General features: G+C 53.6%; 2 protein-coding genes across 17 annotated transcripts in view; one reads left to right on the top strand and one right to left on the bottom strand.

Moving 5' to 3' along the window:
• Nucleotides 1-3325, top strand: part of DBN1 (drebrin 1) — a 40433-nt gene extending 37108 nt beyond the window's left edge. For all 11 annotated transcript variants that reach the window (XM_083603736.1, XM_083603738.1, XM_083603745.1 and 8 more), the window contains 4 exons: nt 453-587; nt 704-1446; nt 2066-2168; nt 2340-3325. In XM_083603736.1, the coding sequence (XP_083459862.1) occupies nt 453-587; nt 704-1446; nt 2066-2168; nt 2340-2410 (1052 nt within the window). In that variant the 3' untranslated portion in view covers nt 2411-3325. The remainder of the gene's footprint in view (nt 1-452; nt 588-703; nt 1447-2065; nt 2169-2339) is intronic.
• A 485-nt stretch (nt 3326-3810) lies between these two features.
• Nucleotides 3811-14292, bottom strand: PRR7 (proline rich 7, synaptic). Of its 6 annotated transcripts, none has more exons than XM_083603748.1 (3): nt 14010-14292; nt 5424-6519; nt 3811-4563 (listed from the first exon to the last, which is right to left on the bottom strand). In XM_083603748.1, the coding sequence occupies exons 2-3, from the start codon at nt 5830-5832 to the stop codon at nt 4175-4177; spliced, it is 798 nt and encodes a 265-aa protein (XP_083459874.1). In that variant the 5' UTR covers nt 5833-6519; nt 14010-14292; the 3' UTR covers nt 3811-4174. The 6 variants fall into 6 exon arrangements, with proteins under 6 accessions (XP_083459874.1, XP_083459876.1, XP_083459877.1 ...); XM_083603750.1 differs by having other exon boundaries at nt 5502-6519; nt 14010-14161; XM_083603751.1 differs by lacking the exon at nt 14010-14292 and adding an exon at nt 13015-13735 and having other exon boundaries at nt 5424-5737.
• Between the last annotated feature and the right edge of the window lie 639 nt (nt 14293-14931).

Genomic DNA, 14931 nt, shown 5'->3' with positions numbered 1-14931 from the left:
CTGTGGACCATGGGAGCTGGGAGAGCCACGGTTTCCTCGTTCCCAGTTTTAAGTGCCATTTGACATAGAGAACTTCAGGGCCCCCATGGTTGTACATGACACAAAGAGTTCTGCCTCCACCCACCGCCAAAGAGGGCATTTTTTCCTTCTTCACTCCTTCAGTTTCCAGCACATTTGTCTGCAAAAAGCAAAGCGAAACCTTTATGCCATATAACTTGCTGTAGGGTTAGGGTCGCTTAAGGGCAACCGGTTAATTTTGTCGACTGGGTAAGTTGGGGAAATGGCACATTTCAGGAGGAGTCGGATCTTGGTGCCTTGTTGCCGTCGCTGTTGTTCAAACGAAGCTGTCCTGCGTGCTTGGGAGCGCAACTGGCGGGCCCTGTGGCTAGGGGGGTGTCGTGGCCTTTGACTTGTGGGCTCCCCACCTGAGTGCCCATGTGGCTCCTTCACAGGCAGCCAGTCGGAAACGCACAGAAAGGTCTCTGCCTCCGCCAGTAGCCCCTGCGACTCCAGCACAGCCTCGACGCCTGTTGGGGAGCAGATTGAGCGGGCCCTGGATGAGGTAACGCAGCAGGGTGCATTGAAAGGTACGTGCAGCCCCCTCGCCCCTATAGGCTTGCCCCCCTCCTGGGTCCTCGGGCTGCGGGCTCCCTCCCTCCAGGTCTGCTGAGGAACCTCCTCTCTCGCTTCCTCCCTGCTGCAGACTCCTCCAGCCCCAGCAGTGACGAGACAGCAGTGGCATCTGCAATGAGCTGGGCCCCTGCCAGCGTGGAGCCTCCGATGGAGAAGGCCGAGGAACCCCCTGTGGGGGCCACAGCCTGGCAGGCAGCGGACTGGGCAGAGCCGCAGCAAGGCGGGGCTGGCCCCACGGAAGACCTGGTGTTTCCAGAGCCCAAAGACGAGCCTCTGTTCCCAGATGCCCCGCCTCCCAAAGAAGAGCCTCTGTTCCCAGCAGCCCCTCTGCCCATGCAGAGCGAAGGCGCCCTGGATCTGGGCGAGGCCTTTGGGTTCTCCCAGCCCCCCGCCCCACCGTCAGAGAACATCCTCGACCTGTGGCAGAACGACAGCGCCGCTGCCGAGCCCACCCCTCCCGACGCCTGGGAGCTCCAGGGCGGGCCCCCCACCCCAGCCCCGTGGGACCTTCACGACGGGCCGCCCGCCGCCGCCCCCATGCTGGTCGAGGTGGGTGCCCCCCCAGGGGCAGTGGAGCCCCCACCCTCCGCCAGCCTCCTGGAAGACAACCTGTTGAACTTCAACGACCTGCCCGAGCCCCCGGCCACCTTCTGCGATGCTGAGCAGGATGAAGAGCCAGCCAGCATCATTGCCATTGAGGGGCTGCACCAGATGACCCTCAGCTACCAGCACGCCCTGCAGGAAGCTTCCGGGGTGCACCAAGAGCCCCAGCTGCTCACCAACGGGGAGACTGCCCAAAAGGAAAGCACGCAGGTGAGGAGGGGGGGGCGCTCAGGCTGGCAGCAGGGCCTGGGGAGCACTTCTGAAAGCTCCTGGCCCTGCCTTGCAGATCAAAATAGGATCATGAGGTACCACAGCTTGCTGCTTCGTGTTCATTTAAAGTGTGTCTCCTTTGGGCCCTGCCACTGGAGAAGTAATAATAATAATAATAATTTAGTTATTTATGTGCTGCCCAACTGACTGGGTTGCCCCAGCCACCCTGGGTGGCTTGCAACAAATTAAAACACCAAGCACAGTAAAACATAAAACATCAAACATTTAAAATTTCCCTATGCAGGACACATCTTCTTTCATGTCTTATTTATACACACACAGACAAAATATTCCTTTATTTATTAATGTTGAAGAATGATGATGAACAACTTAATATGTGCACCTTGCTGCAGTCTTTAGACCATGCATGTTCCACAAACTTTTGGACCCTTTCACACGTGCTAGCTCATGGGTAGCTTGAGCATTTTACTCCTCAGGCCTTCGTGGTCTGAGAGTACAAAACCAGAACGTGATTGTTGCTCTGGGTTAACTGGGAAGGGAAAGAATAGGGACACCTTCCAAAGCACAGCACATGCCACGTTTTGCTTTTCTCTTCCAGACCAGCGAGGGTTATTTCAGCCAATCACAAGATGAAGACTTTAACCAATCAGAAGAACCATCTGCTAAAGCTCCTCCTCCAGTGTTCTACAATAAGCCCCCAGGTGAGGATCAGGGATGGATGGGCAGGTGAGAGGGAAGATGGGAAGATCCACCTTTGCGCTTCCTCTTCTGGGGACCCCTAGAAGAGCGGGCTTTGGGGACCACCCCTTTTCAAAGGGGGGAAAGAGCCAACCACCCTCCCTCACAGGTCATGCATTTGATTCCCCCCTCAGAGATTGATATCACCTGTTGGGATGCGGACCCAGTGCCAGAAGACGAGGAGAACTTTGGGGGCAGCGTTTAAGGCCAGCTCCCCTGCCCAACTCCTGTATCCTGCACCCAGCGAGCCCAGCGAGTGCAAGCCTGGAGCAGCCGCAGTGAGGGCCTGGTGCCTGCTTGCTCCGTATTGTAGCCCTGCGGTCCAGGGCCTAAGATTATGCCCCAGCCAGACAGGATATTCTCCATGGTACTCCGGGGTAACTTTTTCCAGCTCTTTCTCTTTCTCTCTCTCTTCTCTCCCTGTTTTTCTAATGTTGTCAAATAGGAAACGTGTAAATCTGCCTGGTCCCCCTCTTTGTTGGTAGCTTCCCTGCAGATCCTTCCCCCTCCCAATTGCCTCTGCCCATTGGGTTTTTTCTGACACCCCCCCCCAAATGCCATGTATACCATCTGGGTTGATCTCCTGTGAGTGCTGCTCTTGGGGGTGGGTGGGGAGGGTCGCTTCCTCCTCTCAGACTCTGCCCAGAGTTTTGAGTATTTTGCACGAATTTAAAATAAAATATGGCAATAAAATGGCCCTTGTGTGGGCAATGCTCTGGCTCCCATCCCCCCACTTCTCTGTTTGGTCCCCCCAACACACACCTGAGGCACCCAGGGAAGCAAAGGAGAGCCCCGTCCATCTCTGGGCTCTAGCAGCAAGGAACTTTCCCCCCTCCAGAGTTCTGTGCCCAAATGCCCCTCTTGTTTCAGAAATAAGCCCATTTCAGACCCTTCTCCTTAGGCCTTTATTTGCCCTGAGAGCCTGGGACAAGGGGAGACTCTGGGTGGGCTCTTCCCCCTTCCAAAAAAACCCTTTCCTCTTTCCCTACCCTCTTTCCTCTTTCATTCCATGCTTGGTTTCCTTTCTCTCACGTACAGTAATTGTTTTTTTGAAAGCACAAATTCTGTAACAGCAATGTGCTTATGTATGTTAATAAATAAATTGATTCCAAGCAGGGCAGCTGGCTTTGTAGTACAGGGTGCCTTTTTTTGCTTTCAAAGGTGTGGCAGAATTAATGAGGCAACGCAAGACCACCGGGTGGTCGGGTGGGCATATTCCACAGGCACAAAACAGCTGGTCTTTTATTCAGAGTTTTTTCAGTAGCTGCTTTTAAGGGCCAAAAATGTACTTTGATGGGGTAGGGGTATGAAAGCTGAGGGGAATTATTATTTTAAGCAATTGGAACACTTTGAACGTGGCATTGTGTGGTCTGTAGTGGGCCCTGCATGAAGTCATACCCTGAGCAGGAGAACTCACCACTAGATGTCGCTGCCAACAAAGGAATGTGTTTCTGGAACATGCCTAGGCCTCCATCCTCCTAATTCTGTGGGATTATTTAGGAATGGGGTTGCTTCACTTCCTGCCACAGTGCACATGGGACTCTTTAAAAGCACAGCACACCCACCACTTTCGCAGCACCGACTCATCAACCACCCAGCACCAGGTTTGTAATAAATCAGGTTCCACAAACTTTTATTATTTTCAAAATGTAACAAACAAAAAATAGGAAACAAACCCAAAGGCCCCCTTGCAGTCAGCACCAACAGAGCCTGTAGTGGGCCCAGAAAAAGGGAAGTGGGCGAGATGGGGAGACCAGCCCCAATCTCACCCTGGCCAGGAGGTCAAAGAGCAACTGGGGGGGGGGAGATCTTTGCACTGCGAGGGCTCATGGCCCAGACATGGCTGGAAGGCTCGAACTGAGAGGCTTGGTGGCTCCCGCAGACCAAGGGAACAAACAGGCTGCCGGGATCCTCCAGCTTGTGTGCAGCAGCAGCAGCCACAGTCCCACCCAGGGCGCGGCATGGCGTGCTAAACTGCAGTAGTCCTGCCAAACAAAGGCATTGAGACCGGCAGGTGCCAGGGCCCCGGCTCATAGCTGTCTCTGGCGCTGAATTCTGAGTCTGTCCAGCTGGGGAAGATGCGCTGCGAGTGCTCAGCCTCCAAGTAGAGGTTGGTGCAGGTGGGGCCCCGGCTTGCTGTGCTGGGCAGGTGGAGCGCTGAGCTGTAGCCCCGGTCCAGGAAGAGGGGCTTGTAGCTGGGCGGCTGCTCCTGCTTCTCCGGCTGCTCGTGGCTCAGGAAGGGGGTGGTGATCTTGCGGTACAAGCCGCGCGTGTCCGTCAGCACTTCGCTGTAAGGCGGCGGCGGCTCGGCCATCAGCACTGCTTCCTCGTAGCAAGGTGGCTTGGATGGATCTGGTTCTGCAAGCAAAGCAATCAGAGTGACCGAGTGCAAGGAACTGATACAGTTAAGCGTGCCATCCCACCATTGCCTGCTCTCTTCCCCCCAGGCATACAAAATACAAGCTCACCTGTCCCGAGCAAGGTTTGGGGAGAGACAGAGACCCAAACACCCTAAGCTCTATTATCACAACCCAAGAGCTGGCTACAACCACAGACCTACACTTCCCAGGCAAGCAAATGGGATCAGGGATGGTGCAAGACTCTGGATACACGGGATGGGCATTCTGATCCCAACTTCCTCTTAAATAAGCCTCCTGAGATCCTGCCCACTTCAGCCCTGCATATCTGAAAGAGCTTCTCCACCCCCATCATTCAGACACAGGTCCAGCTCTGAGGGCCTTCTGGTGGTTTCCTCACTGCAAGATGCGAATTTACAGGGAACCAGGCAGAGGGCCCTTTCTGCAGTGGCACCCACCCTGTGGAACACTCTCGTGTCAGATGTCAAGGAAATAAACAACTATCTGACTTTTAGAAGACTTTAGAAGGCAGCCCAAAGCAATGTTTTCTTTCATTCCTTCATATTTTGTTCGAAGCTGCCATTAAGCTGAAACTTTGCAAGCTCTGGGTGAATAGCAGTTTGGTCTGAAGGCTGAACCCTTAAGCCTGCTGGAGGCAGCTTTGGCTCCCTTAGCTGTAAGCTCAGTGGTGGGGCATCTGCCTTGCATGCAGAAGGTTGCAGGTTCAATCCCCAGCATCTCCAGAGAGGGCGGGGAGACTCCTGCGTGAAACCCTGGGGAGCCCCTGCCAGCCAGTGCAGCCCGTCCTATGCTAGATGAAACAACGGCCTGACTTCCTGTTCTCGCCAGCCAGCTACCCACCTGCAGAAGCAGCGCTCCTCCCAAACGCGACCGTATTCTGCACCAGGAGTGGGCTCAGTCCCCTTCGGGTGCCCTTACCATGCCTGCAGCTCCACGGCCTCGGGGGTGGGAGGTGAGGGCGATGGGGCTCGATCCGGAGTCGGTGAGGTACCGCGATGCCCGGTGGGTTCCTGATGTACCCGCCCCCATAGCCGGAGCCCCCGTAGGCAGGGCCCCCATAGCCCTCGTAGTGGAGGGGCTCCATCTCCAGGGTGCGCAGGTGCTGCTCTCGCAGCCGCTCCTCCTGCCGCCGCTTCATGCGCCGCCGCAGGTAGCTGCAGAAGCAACATAGCAACACAATGAGCCCCCAGATCAGCCAGAAGCCGGCAAAGCAGGTGAGGAAGGTGTAGGTGCCGTGGGACATCACCATCTTCGCTCCGGAGGACTGGCAGAGGTTTCGCCCTACGAGCTTTGAAGCCAAGGAGTTTATTCAGTTCCAGCTTTGGGGGTGGGGGGTGGGCAGGAGACTCTTTCTCTCTTTCCCCCACTTTTGGGTCTTCTGCAAAGAGGCAGGGACTAGGCTTAGTTCTGCGGGTTCCTTTGCCTGCTCTGTTTCCTCCCTTGCTGCCCAGTCATGTTGATGGGATCACAAGCTTCCCCTCTGCTCTCCTTGTACGTCCAGTTTCGCTTTTCCCCCAAAGATTGTGTAGGGTGCTCTCTTTCAGCTGCAGTACAATCCAGGGGCCACCACCAACAAGGCCCTGCTTCAGTCAAGGCAGTGGAAGCAGGGTCTGCAGCAGCTCAGCCCCTTGTGAGTTACGCGGCCTCCTGGAGGTGCTCCACAACTGCAGCCATGGAAGAGGTTGGCCGGAGACTGGGGCGCAGGCTTGGGCCTTTCACGGAGAGGGGGGAGTTCTGGCTCCTAAAGGAGCCCAAGGGAGGAAAGGAGAGTGCTGGGAAGGCTCATGGGCACGGCCTGTGCTCTCTTCTTCAAACTCCTGAGTTCTTGGATACTTGGGGTAACACGACCAGTAACACCAGCACCCAGCCCAACTTCTTCCCATTGCTGGCTCAGGGCTTTGCAGGGCCAACAGCACTTCCGACAGGAGCTCGCTCCCTGCAAACAGACAGACAATGCCATTGATTGGAGGAGAGACAAGTGCTATTTTGCAGAACCCACCCTGCCTGCTCTAAGCCCTTCCCCAGCTAATGAGCAGAAGCCACTGGTGGTCCAATGAAGGGGTGTAGAGCTTAGACCCCGACTGCAAACACTGCCCTCCCCTTGAACACAAAAGCCTGCGGCTTGGCTTGGCTTCCCACCTGTTGCAACTGCAAAGTAGAGGGGAGGAAAGCTTTTGGTTAAATTGGGTGTATTGTACAGCCTCCGACCCCTGTCCAGCAATCTAAGCCTGTGACTACCAAGTGGGCATGTGCCCCCTTTCATGCAGCCACAGTACCACCCACACACTCACCATCACATGCGCCCACTCTCATTCATGCACTGAACACTCACAGATCAGACTGGGCTTACGGCATTCAGGCATGCTCCTTGCACAGGTTGCAACCAAAGCTGTGGGCCGCCATCACCCTGGCCATTTCCGACTGAGGCAATAAACTGCCAGGGATGGAGTGAACCCAAATTCCAGACCTGCTGCTGCTGCTGTGGCAGTGAAAGGGAGGACTCACGAAACAGCAGGGCACAAAAGCACCAGGAGAGGCCAAGAGAAGACAGCAAAGCACAAGTACCAGAGCACTACCTCACTTCTCCTCCTGATGGCACTGCTAGCCCAACAGCACTCCTCTGCTCACCCACAAACCATCACAGAAGCCTCCTGCCCACACATGTCACAGCTTCACCCCTCAAGGGACTGCTCTCCACATGGCGCATCACACGCCACTGCCAAGATGTGTGCTGATTCCTCCTTCTCTGCCTTGGCTTAACCCCTACCCCCAGGTAATAGATGCCAACCAATAAGCTCCCATTCATAGCAAAGCTGTTTCCAATGCAGCTTAGGGACCACTAAGCGTGAAGCAGGTTGCCCTGAGCTAAAACTGAACTTTGACACTTGCATCAGGTAAAGGCATCAGCTACATCTCCACCCTCCTCCTGCCTGCTTAGTTCATTGCTTGTTAGTTCTGAGGTCTGCCAGTAGCTAGGCCATCATAATTCAAGGCAAGTAAGTACTTATTCCCAGGATATTTCATAAATGGACTGATCCCAGAACCCCGTTTCAGGAAATCACAATCACTCCAGAGGGAGAATTCCTCCTGCATGTATACTGCAGCAGATCACAAGCTGTGGGGATGAGGTGATCTGAATCTTGCCTTTGTACACTTAGGCTGCATTCTAGACAGGCACACATGCAGCAAGAGGTATTCCACATTCCACCCAGGTAAACACACTTGAGGAGGCTGCAGAACAGGGCAGCATGGGGCGTGGCCTAGGCAGGGAGGGTGCAACCAAGGGCCAGGTAGAGAGGCCTGTTGTTGCCCACTTTTGGCTAGTGTGCACCCTATTTAACTTGGGAATCTCTGTAAGCACCGTTCATAGAACGGCCTTTCAAAGTGTCATCAGAGCTTCCCCAAATGTTAACAGGACCTATTTGGGATTAGACATTTCTGAGTAACTCTGTACTGAGGAACAACTCCATTTCTCCTTACTGGGGAGCCTTTAAAAGTATCTCACTGTCACTTCAAACACAGCTGAGAGGGTATTCCCCACCATATCAAGGCGTTAAGAGATAAGCCTGAAAGCTTTTATTATTGCTTACACTAAGCCAGCCTTCTTGTCAGAGCCCAAACCAGCAGCTAAAACTTAAGAAGTGGGCTGAGCTTCAGCCTCTTGTGGATCTCCTTCACGTTACCGGGAGCCCCTGTCGGCTGCCAACCCTGTCGGTGTGTTTTAAATGTACCGAGCCAGAGTGCAGGATCGGCAGCCATTAACAGTTAAGGTTAACAGCTAGCAACTAAGCTGTGTTCCTGGATCTGTTCTCTTGCTTCACATCAGGTCAGATCAAGGCCAAGCGTTCTTTGTAAGAAGCCCATCAGTCACCAAGCACTGAGTGCTCTGTCAGAAACAGGGACCCTGGTCTGAGTAGGCTGCTGTTTACCTTCCACCTGCCTGCCATACATCATAAGGCAGGTGCAAATCAATACCAGTAAGCATTAAACTATTTAGTCAGAAGAGACACCACAGGCCAGACAATCACAGAAAATGCCTGAAATGTCAGTCTTCTAGCCTCAATACAGTTGACCACTGCTTAACGTCTTCATCATAAAGGCCCTATACTAAAGTTTTGGGTTTGAATGGACCCTTTTGCCACCTGTGTGGTGCTTGTCTGGATCCTTCCCTTTGGTATTATCCATATTCTAAGGCAGTAGCCCCAAAATATTCCATCTGGGACTCAGCCAACTGAACTACATATTACCTTGAGCTAAAGGCCTTTTGAATCTTTGACAAGGCACACAGATAAGCCTTTCTACTTATCTATGTGCAGGCCCATTATTAAAAACACAAATTACATTAAGACTGTCAAGTTTACATTCAGAAGTGGTGGCCACAAGTTAGAAGAGAAAAGGAAGTGAAACTGGGTAGGCAGGTGGGTGGCTGAATCCACACAGGAAATGAAGCAGCCCGTGAAACACGGGTTGAGTGGGAATGTACTTTGTCCCTTCTTTGAATGCACGTGTCCCAGTTGGTGGCTCCATCAAGGAAGTGTGATTGAGCTAAAACAAGCCCAGGTAGAACAACTTTGCAGCTGCCAATATGGCAGCAACAGGGGAGATTGCCAAGATGAAGCCAAGCTCCCCCCCCCCCCTCCTCCCGGTTTACTCTTCCCCAAAATCTGCTAATTAAAAACAGGATTTTCTAAGGAACTACAAAATTTCAGCGTGATTAGGTCAACAGCAAGCTGACATTAACTAAATGCCCACAAAAAAGCTGCAAATGATCACCTTGTACAAGGGTGAAATTTGTTAATTGGCACTGAATTCAGCTTTCCGGGAAGACCAGATTTTATGTTTAAAGTATGTTTCTAACCTTTATTGCCATGAAGGCAAGTTTGTAAGGTTAAGCAATGTGTCATGACAGACTGGTTAGGTGGTTAGAGTACTGGGATAGGACCAGAGAAACCAGGGTTCAAATCCACACTCAGTCATCTTGGTTCAGTTACTATCCTATAGCCTAGCCTAGCCCACTGGGTTGTTGTGAAGAAAAAATAGCAGAGGGGCAAGGTATGTGGCTCTGAGTAACGCGAAGGAAAGCAGGGAAATAAATGCAATGAATAGACGGGGGGGGGGGAATCCGTGAAATTTCAAAAGCCACAGTGGGAGATGAACAGGATATTCAGTTGCCAGGGAGAAGATTTACAGGGTTGTGCATAGCTCTCTGCACCTTCCCATTGGTTAGAAGAAAGTATAATGCAAAATGACCCAAAAAATCTCCCAGGAGATCTAAAAAAAGAAAAATGGTAATAAGAAAACCACTGACAATTTGGTTCCCCTTGATGGTACCTCAAAATATGCCATCTGAGAGAGCCTACCTCATCTTATCCAATTTTGGCTCACCTGGGTGCTTGCTTTGATTTGCCTAATTGTACAAAGCTTCAGCTTTCCTAGAATTAACTGAGTGCAAAAACACATACACACACACAACCTGCGTCCGAAGAAGTATAGAATTGCAGACACTTTCTAAATGCAGAGCACAGAGAACTCTGTAACAAAGACAAGGTCACAGTGCCAGACCTCCACCTGGGACAACCTTGGTGCTCGGTGAGATTGCTGGCTGCTGGCCAGAAGGAAGAGGTCACAGAGCTGCCTAGATTTCCCTGAATATTCTGCTGTACATGAGAACAGTATAATCCTAGCAGAGACCAGTGCAATATTCATACACCTGCAGGACAAAAAGCTCCAGTTACAGGTGGCCATAAACCAGTGACCAATATATGCCTCTGCTGGGAGGTAACAGCGGGAGAGGGGCATTGCTCTGATGTCCGGCTTGTGAGCTTCCCAAAAGCAACTGGGTGGCTACTGTGAGAACAGGAAGCTAGAGTAGATAGGCCTCTGGTCTGATCCAGCAGGGATCTACTTGTGTTCCAAGTGAACCTGACCCTGTCTTACTGATCCCACGGTCCTCAGTACCAAGGTCTTCTCAAGGTAATGCCTCCACCAGCAGCCTTAACATCCTGTTTAAGATACTTAATAAAAATCATCCATTCCAGCAGAGAAGGCCAGGATGGTTCTTCCAAATGTAGCTCATCTTTACCTATAAATATCCTTGCTGGGTGTGTTTTTAGAAGTCCCTAATAAGATGAGGATGGGTATGGATACATGCACCTCAGTATGTGATTGAGGGTTTCTGCATAGAAAGCATTGCAACTGGTGATGTGGGAGGGAATTGCAACAGGGCCTGTGCACGGCTCCCTGAGACTCCAGTGCCTCCCCCCCTCCTCAAATAGGAGAGAACAGCTACGCCTGTGCTGGGCAATGCAGATCCCAGCCTCAAATCACGACAATAAATGTCAAAGTAAAGACTTAGCAGCACCTTGGCAAGGACTCCTCCACAGCATGAATCTGGCCTCGTGCAAGGCTGGCATCTACGGGACACTGAGATGACTGGTGTGCTGTGTTGGCTACGGCTGCTGGAGGGGTGGGGGTTGGGAGGGAGGGAGGAGCACTGCATCAAAAGGACTAGTCCACCTTAAAAGCACAGGCTGCCAATCCATCCAGAACAGGGACTGCTCTGGCTTGCAGCTGGAACCTCTGGAGATTCTGGAGCACTGGGCTTCCTTGCCTCTCCAATGTCAGATCCACCATTTGTGGGCATGAGGCCTTCCCTTCCCCATTCATCTTCAGACATATGCTCAGGACACATGTTGGCTTCTGAAGATAGGGTACCTTTACAGGTTATATGTCCCTACCAGGATTGTTACAGGCTGTGGCTTCTTCTTGCACACCAGCTTTGCTCATCCATGCAGATGACACCAACAGCCCTTGTGCACAAGTAGGTTACATACATTCCTGGGCAGCAGTGTGTGTGTGTGTGTGTGTGTGTGTGTCCACACTGAATGGGAAACTGAACAAGCTCTCAATTATTTTCTCTGATAGCACAGAGGGCACCTCAAATTCAAGGCAAGCACTTCTTACAAAGACATTTTCCTACCTAGCCGCCACTACAGAAGCTCCTAAGCTTAATTTAAATTAAAGCATGAAGTCAAACAGACCACTGAGCATGTCCATCTGACCCTCTGGCAATCCACAGCCATGCACACAGCCATCCACTCCTAAAGTAGGCATCCAGGAACCACTATGGCTTCCAGGGGCACTTAATTTCTGCTGTCTCCTGCCTGATAAGCTTTATAAGTTGCCCTAAAAGACCTGACTCCTGATCGTGACCACGTGAGGCAGCCTGCAAAGGTTAATGGTGTCCTGCTTTTCCATCTTATGGTCCAGGATCAAGATGCAGCCTAGAAAGCAAATTCCAGGGCTGAGCCCAGGCATAAATTAAACCCTGGAGGTCAGGTTTAACACAATGACATATTTTTAGCCTGTCACCCAAAGGAAGCTGCCTTATACTAAAATCAGACCACTGATCTGGCTCAGTGTTGCCTTCGCAGACTGACAGTAGCTGAAGTTCCTTGGCCAAGTGTTTTGCTGGGGCACAGAAATTAGTATCAGAGCAAGAATAACTGGGGAACAAGGACCATGGCCTGATCTCTCAACTGAGCTATGGTGCCTCCTTCTCTTGAAGGATGGGGAGGGGGGCCATTTATCTGGGGGGGGGTTTCTAGAAGGCCGATTAACCCTGTCCACTAAAGCAACCTTCTGACGCTGCTTACATTTGGGGAAACCCAGTGGGCCTATGCAAGGCCCTCCGACTCTCCCCCGTCTTGGTGCATGATGATCTCCGGTGCTTACAGCTAACTTAAGATGCTTCCCACCTCTCGGAATAGCGTCTCTACCGTGGCAGTGCCCATTATCATCCACCCTACCCCGCAAACACAGCGGTTCCAGCCAACAGGAGAGGCACCGATCCTGAGCTGAATGCACCTACCAAGCTGGCGTTGCGAAGAGGCGGCTTTTGCGCGCGCGTGCACACAAGCCAAGCGCACACACGCACACCCCACAACGCAGATGTGGGTGCGCGCTCAACCAAGGCAGGCGAGAGCGCGCAGGACTTCTCTCCTGCCCCCCCCCCGCGTTCTTTCCCCAACCTGCCAACCGCCTCCTAGCAAGTCCATTGCCAGCGCCGGGTGACGCCGCCACGTTCCCCAGCTATGCCAAGTCCCCAGGTGCCCAAGCAACAGGAGGCGCCGAAGCTGCAACCCCGGAGGGTCTTCCCTGGGGTCGCCCCGCTCGCTTGGGGACGAGCAGACCATCAGTCCTGTCTGCTGGCGCCTTAAGGGGCAGCTGCACGTGGGGAGAGGGGCGGCCGGCCGGGCCCCTTCCACCAGTTGTGGGCAGCTGAGGGGTGGGGAGAAGAGAGCAGGAGACAGGCAGCTAAGCGCAGAGGAGCCTCGCTTGGCAGGTGGCTGGTGCTGGTGCTGCCGCCGCCTCCTCGCCTCGATGGGCCCCCGGTGACTCCCATAGGGTCTCTCGCCTTTGTCGTCCTCACCGTCACTTCCAGCGCCGAGATCAGGGATCGCCCGCAGGAGCCCCATCTCGGGAAGCCGGCAGAGCCATCCCTTCGGCTTCGGTGTGGCGTGGAGCGGGGCTGGGGCTGGGACAGGCGCGACCAGGAGAGCGCGGCGTCAGGCGTGTGGGCTTCCTCTCGCCTTGCCCATTGCCCGACGCGGCAGCTCCACGCGGGCGGTGCCGGGCTCTCCCTTTGTCTCCTCCGCCGCCGCAAGCGCTCGCGCGTCTCTTCCTTTCTTCTTTCTTCTCTCTCCAGCTCCTGCCTCGCTCGCTCCCTCGCTTGCTTGCTCTGCCGGCCCCGCCCTCTGGCTCCTCCCTCCGGCGGCGGCGGCCCTCGCCAGCCTCTTCCTGCCCACTTCGGGGGGCCTGCAGCCTCGTGGGGACGGCGCGCGGGTCTTTCCTAGGAGAAACCCCGGGACTCCAAGGCCGTCCGGAGTGGGGTGCGGTGGGGGTCGCCGGGAGGCGTCAAACAGCAGTGGCGGCAGCGCCTGGGGCTCGCTGATCTTGGGGGCTCCTTTGCTTGCTTGCTTTTTTCTTTTTCTTTTTTTGCTCCTCGTTGGAATTTCCTGCCGGGATTCGCTTGGCTCCCTCGCTGTCCTTTCCGATCCGGGCGGGCTTCTCCCTCTCCTCCCGACGTCACGACTGTAGCCTCGGCACGTCAGGGCCAAAGCGGGGGGCGCAGAGGTGGGGAGAACGCCAGGCAGCAGGGAAAGTCCGGCAAAAGCACCTCCGAGGCCCTCCCAGCCCCCCCCCCCGAAGAGAAATCCGTGATCTCTCCCTCCTCGCTTCCCGAGCCAAGAATAGTCCCTGGAACCGAGGCCTTGATTCATAGCCTCCTTCCCCCCACCTCCGCCACCCTAACGCACACAGACGCAAGAGGAAATCTATTCCTAGGTTCTTGTCTTGGTGAGCAGCAACACAGCAAAGCCTCAAGAAAGCAGAAAAGGCTTGGGTTGGGGGAGACCCCCGGGTTACCTAAAACCGCACGTGCCGCGCTGAGGTGTGTGCTGGGAAGACGCACATGCTGCAGATCCCCTGCTATTCTAGATCTGGGTTCTGGAGGCCCCTGTAGATAGACAGATGCCTTCTTAATGTGGCATGGCCTTTCCTTCCTCTTCTGGAATGCCCAGTGCAGGTGTCGACCAGTTAAGTGAATCTCATGTCGAAATGGTGCAAGATAAGGGCTAACAATGGCAAGCCCGTGCCCAAATTTGCCCTTCCCCTACCTGGCCCCCTCTCCTTCTTAACTCAAATGTGAAGGGTGGGTATGAAAGGAGGGGTGGGTGTAGCAAAGGGAGGCCTCCAGTGGGATGTGGCATGGCTTGGCCAGCAATCCGACACCTTGTTCAGGAGAGGGTGCTTCCCGACTGCTGCCGGTTTTTGCGGTGGGATAATCACACACTGTACTGGCACAAATCCCAGGTCATACATGGAGGTCTTGTGCAACAGATCCGCTCCCCACAAAGATGGTGACTTATTGCTATAAAGAACAAGTCAGGAATTTCAATAACCCTTGCTTTGTGGTTTTCAGCCACCATTTCTGCCCATTGTCTAACCTCCCTGCAGATCGCCTGGGAGGTGTGAGGGATATTTACTAACTAGGGGTTGTAAAGTCTCTCATCACCCCTTACAAACACCCAACCTGCCAGCACGGCAGAGTCTGGCCTTTAACCACTTGCACACCATCAAGCGCAGAGGTTTTTTAATGTTTTGTTTGTAAAGACCCAAATAGCTGTTTGGAAGGGTCACTGCACCACACTCCCTGGGTGCTCTGTTCTTCATTTATGGTGCCGGCTGTGTTTTATGCTAGGCCCTTTCACCCCATGGACCAGAGAGGGCTGGCAATAGTGCCTGGGTCATTGTTACTGGAGGATTTGCAAGGAGTCCTGTGGAAGAG

Source organism: Podarcis filfolensis (genome assembly GCF_964270895.1).
Source record: "Podarcis filfolensis genome assembly, chromosome: 2".
In the NCBI taxonomy this organism is placed as follows: Eukaryota; Metazoa; Chordata; class Lepidosauria; order Squamata; family Lacertidae; genus Podarcis; species Podarcis filfolensis.
This window is presented reverse-complemented; position numbering and strand designations above follow the sequence as displayed.

Bases quoted from the DNA above. Each gene is read 5' to 3' on its own strand.
- PRR7 (XM_083603748.1), bottom strand. From the start codon at position 5,832: ATGGTGATGTCCCACGGCACCTACACCTTCCTCACCTGCTTTGCCGGC. The intron at 4,564-5,423 runs GTGGGTAGCTGG...CTTTGCTTGCAG, and splicing joins GAGGAGCGCTGCTTCTGCAG to AACCAGATCCATCCAAGCCA.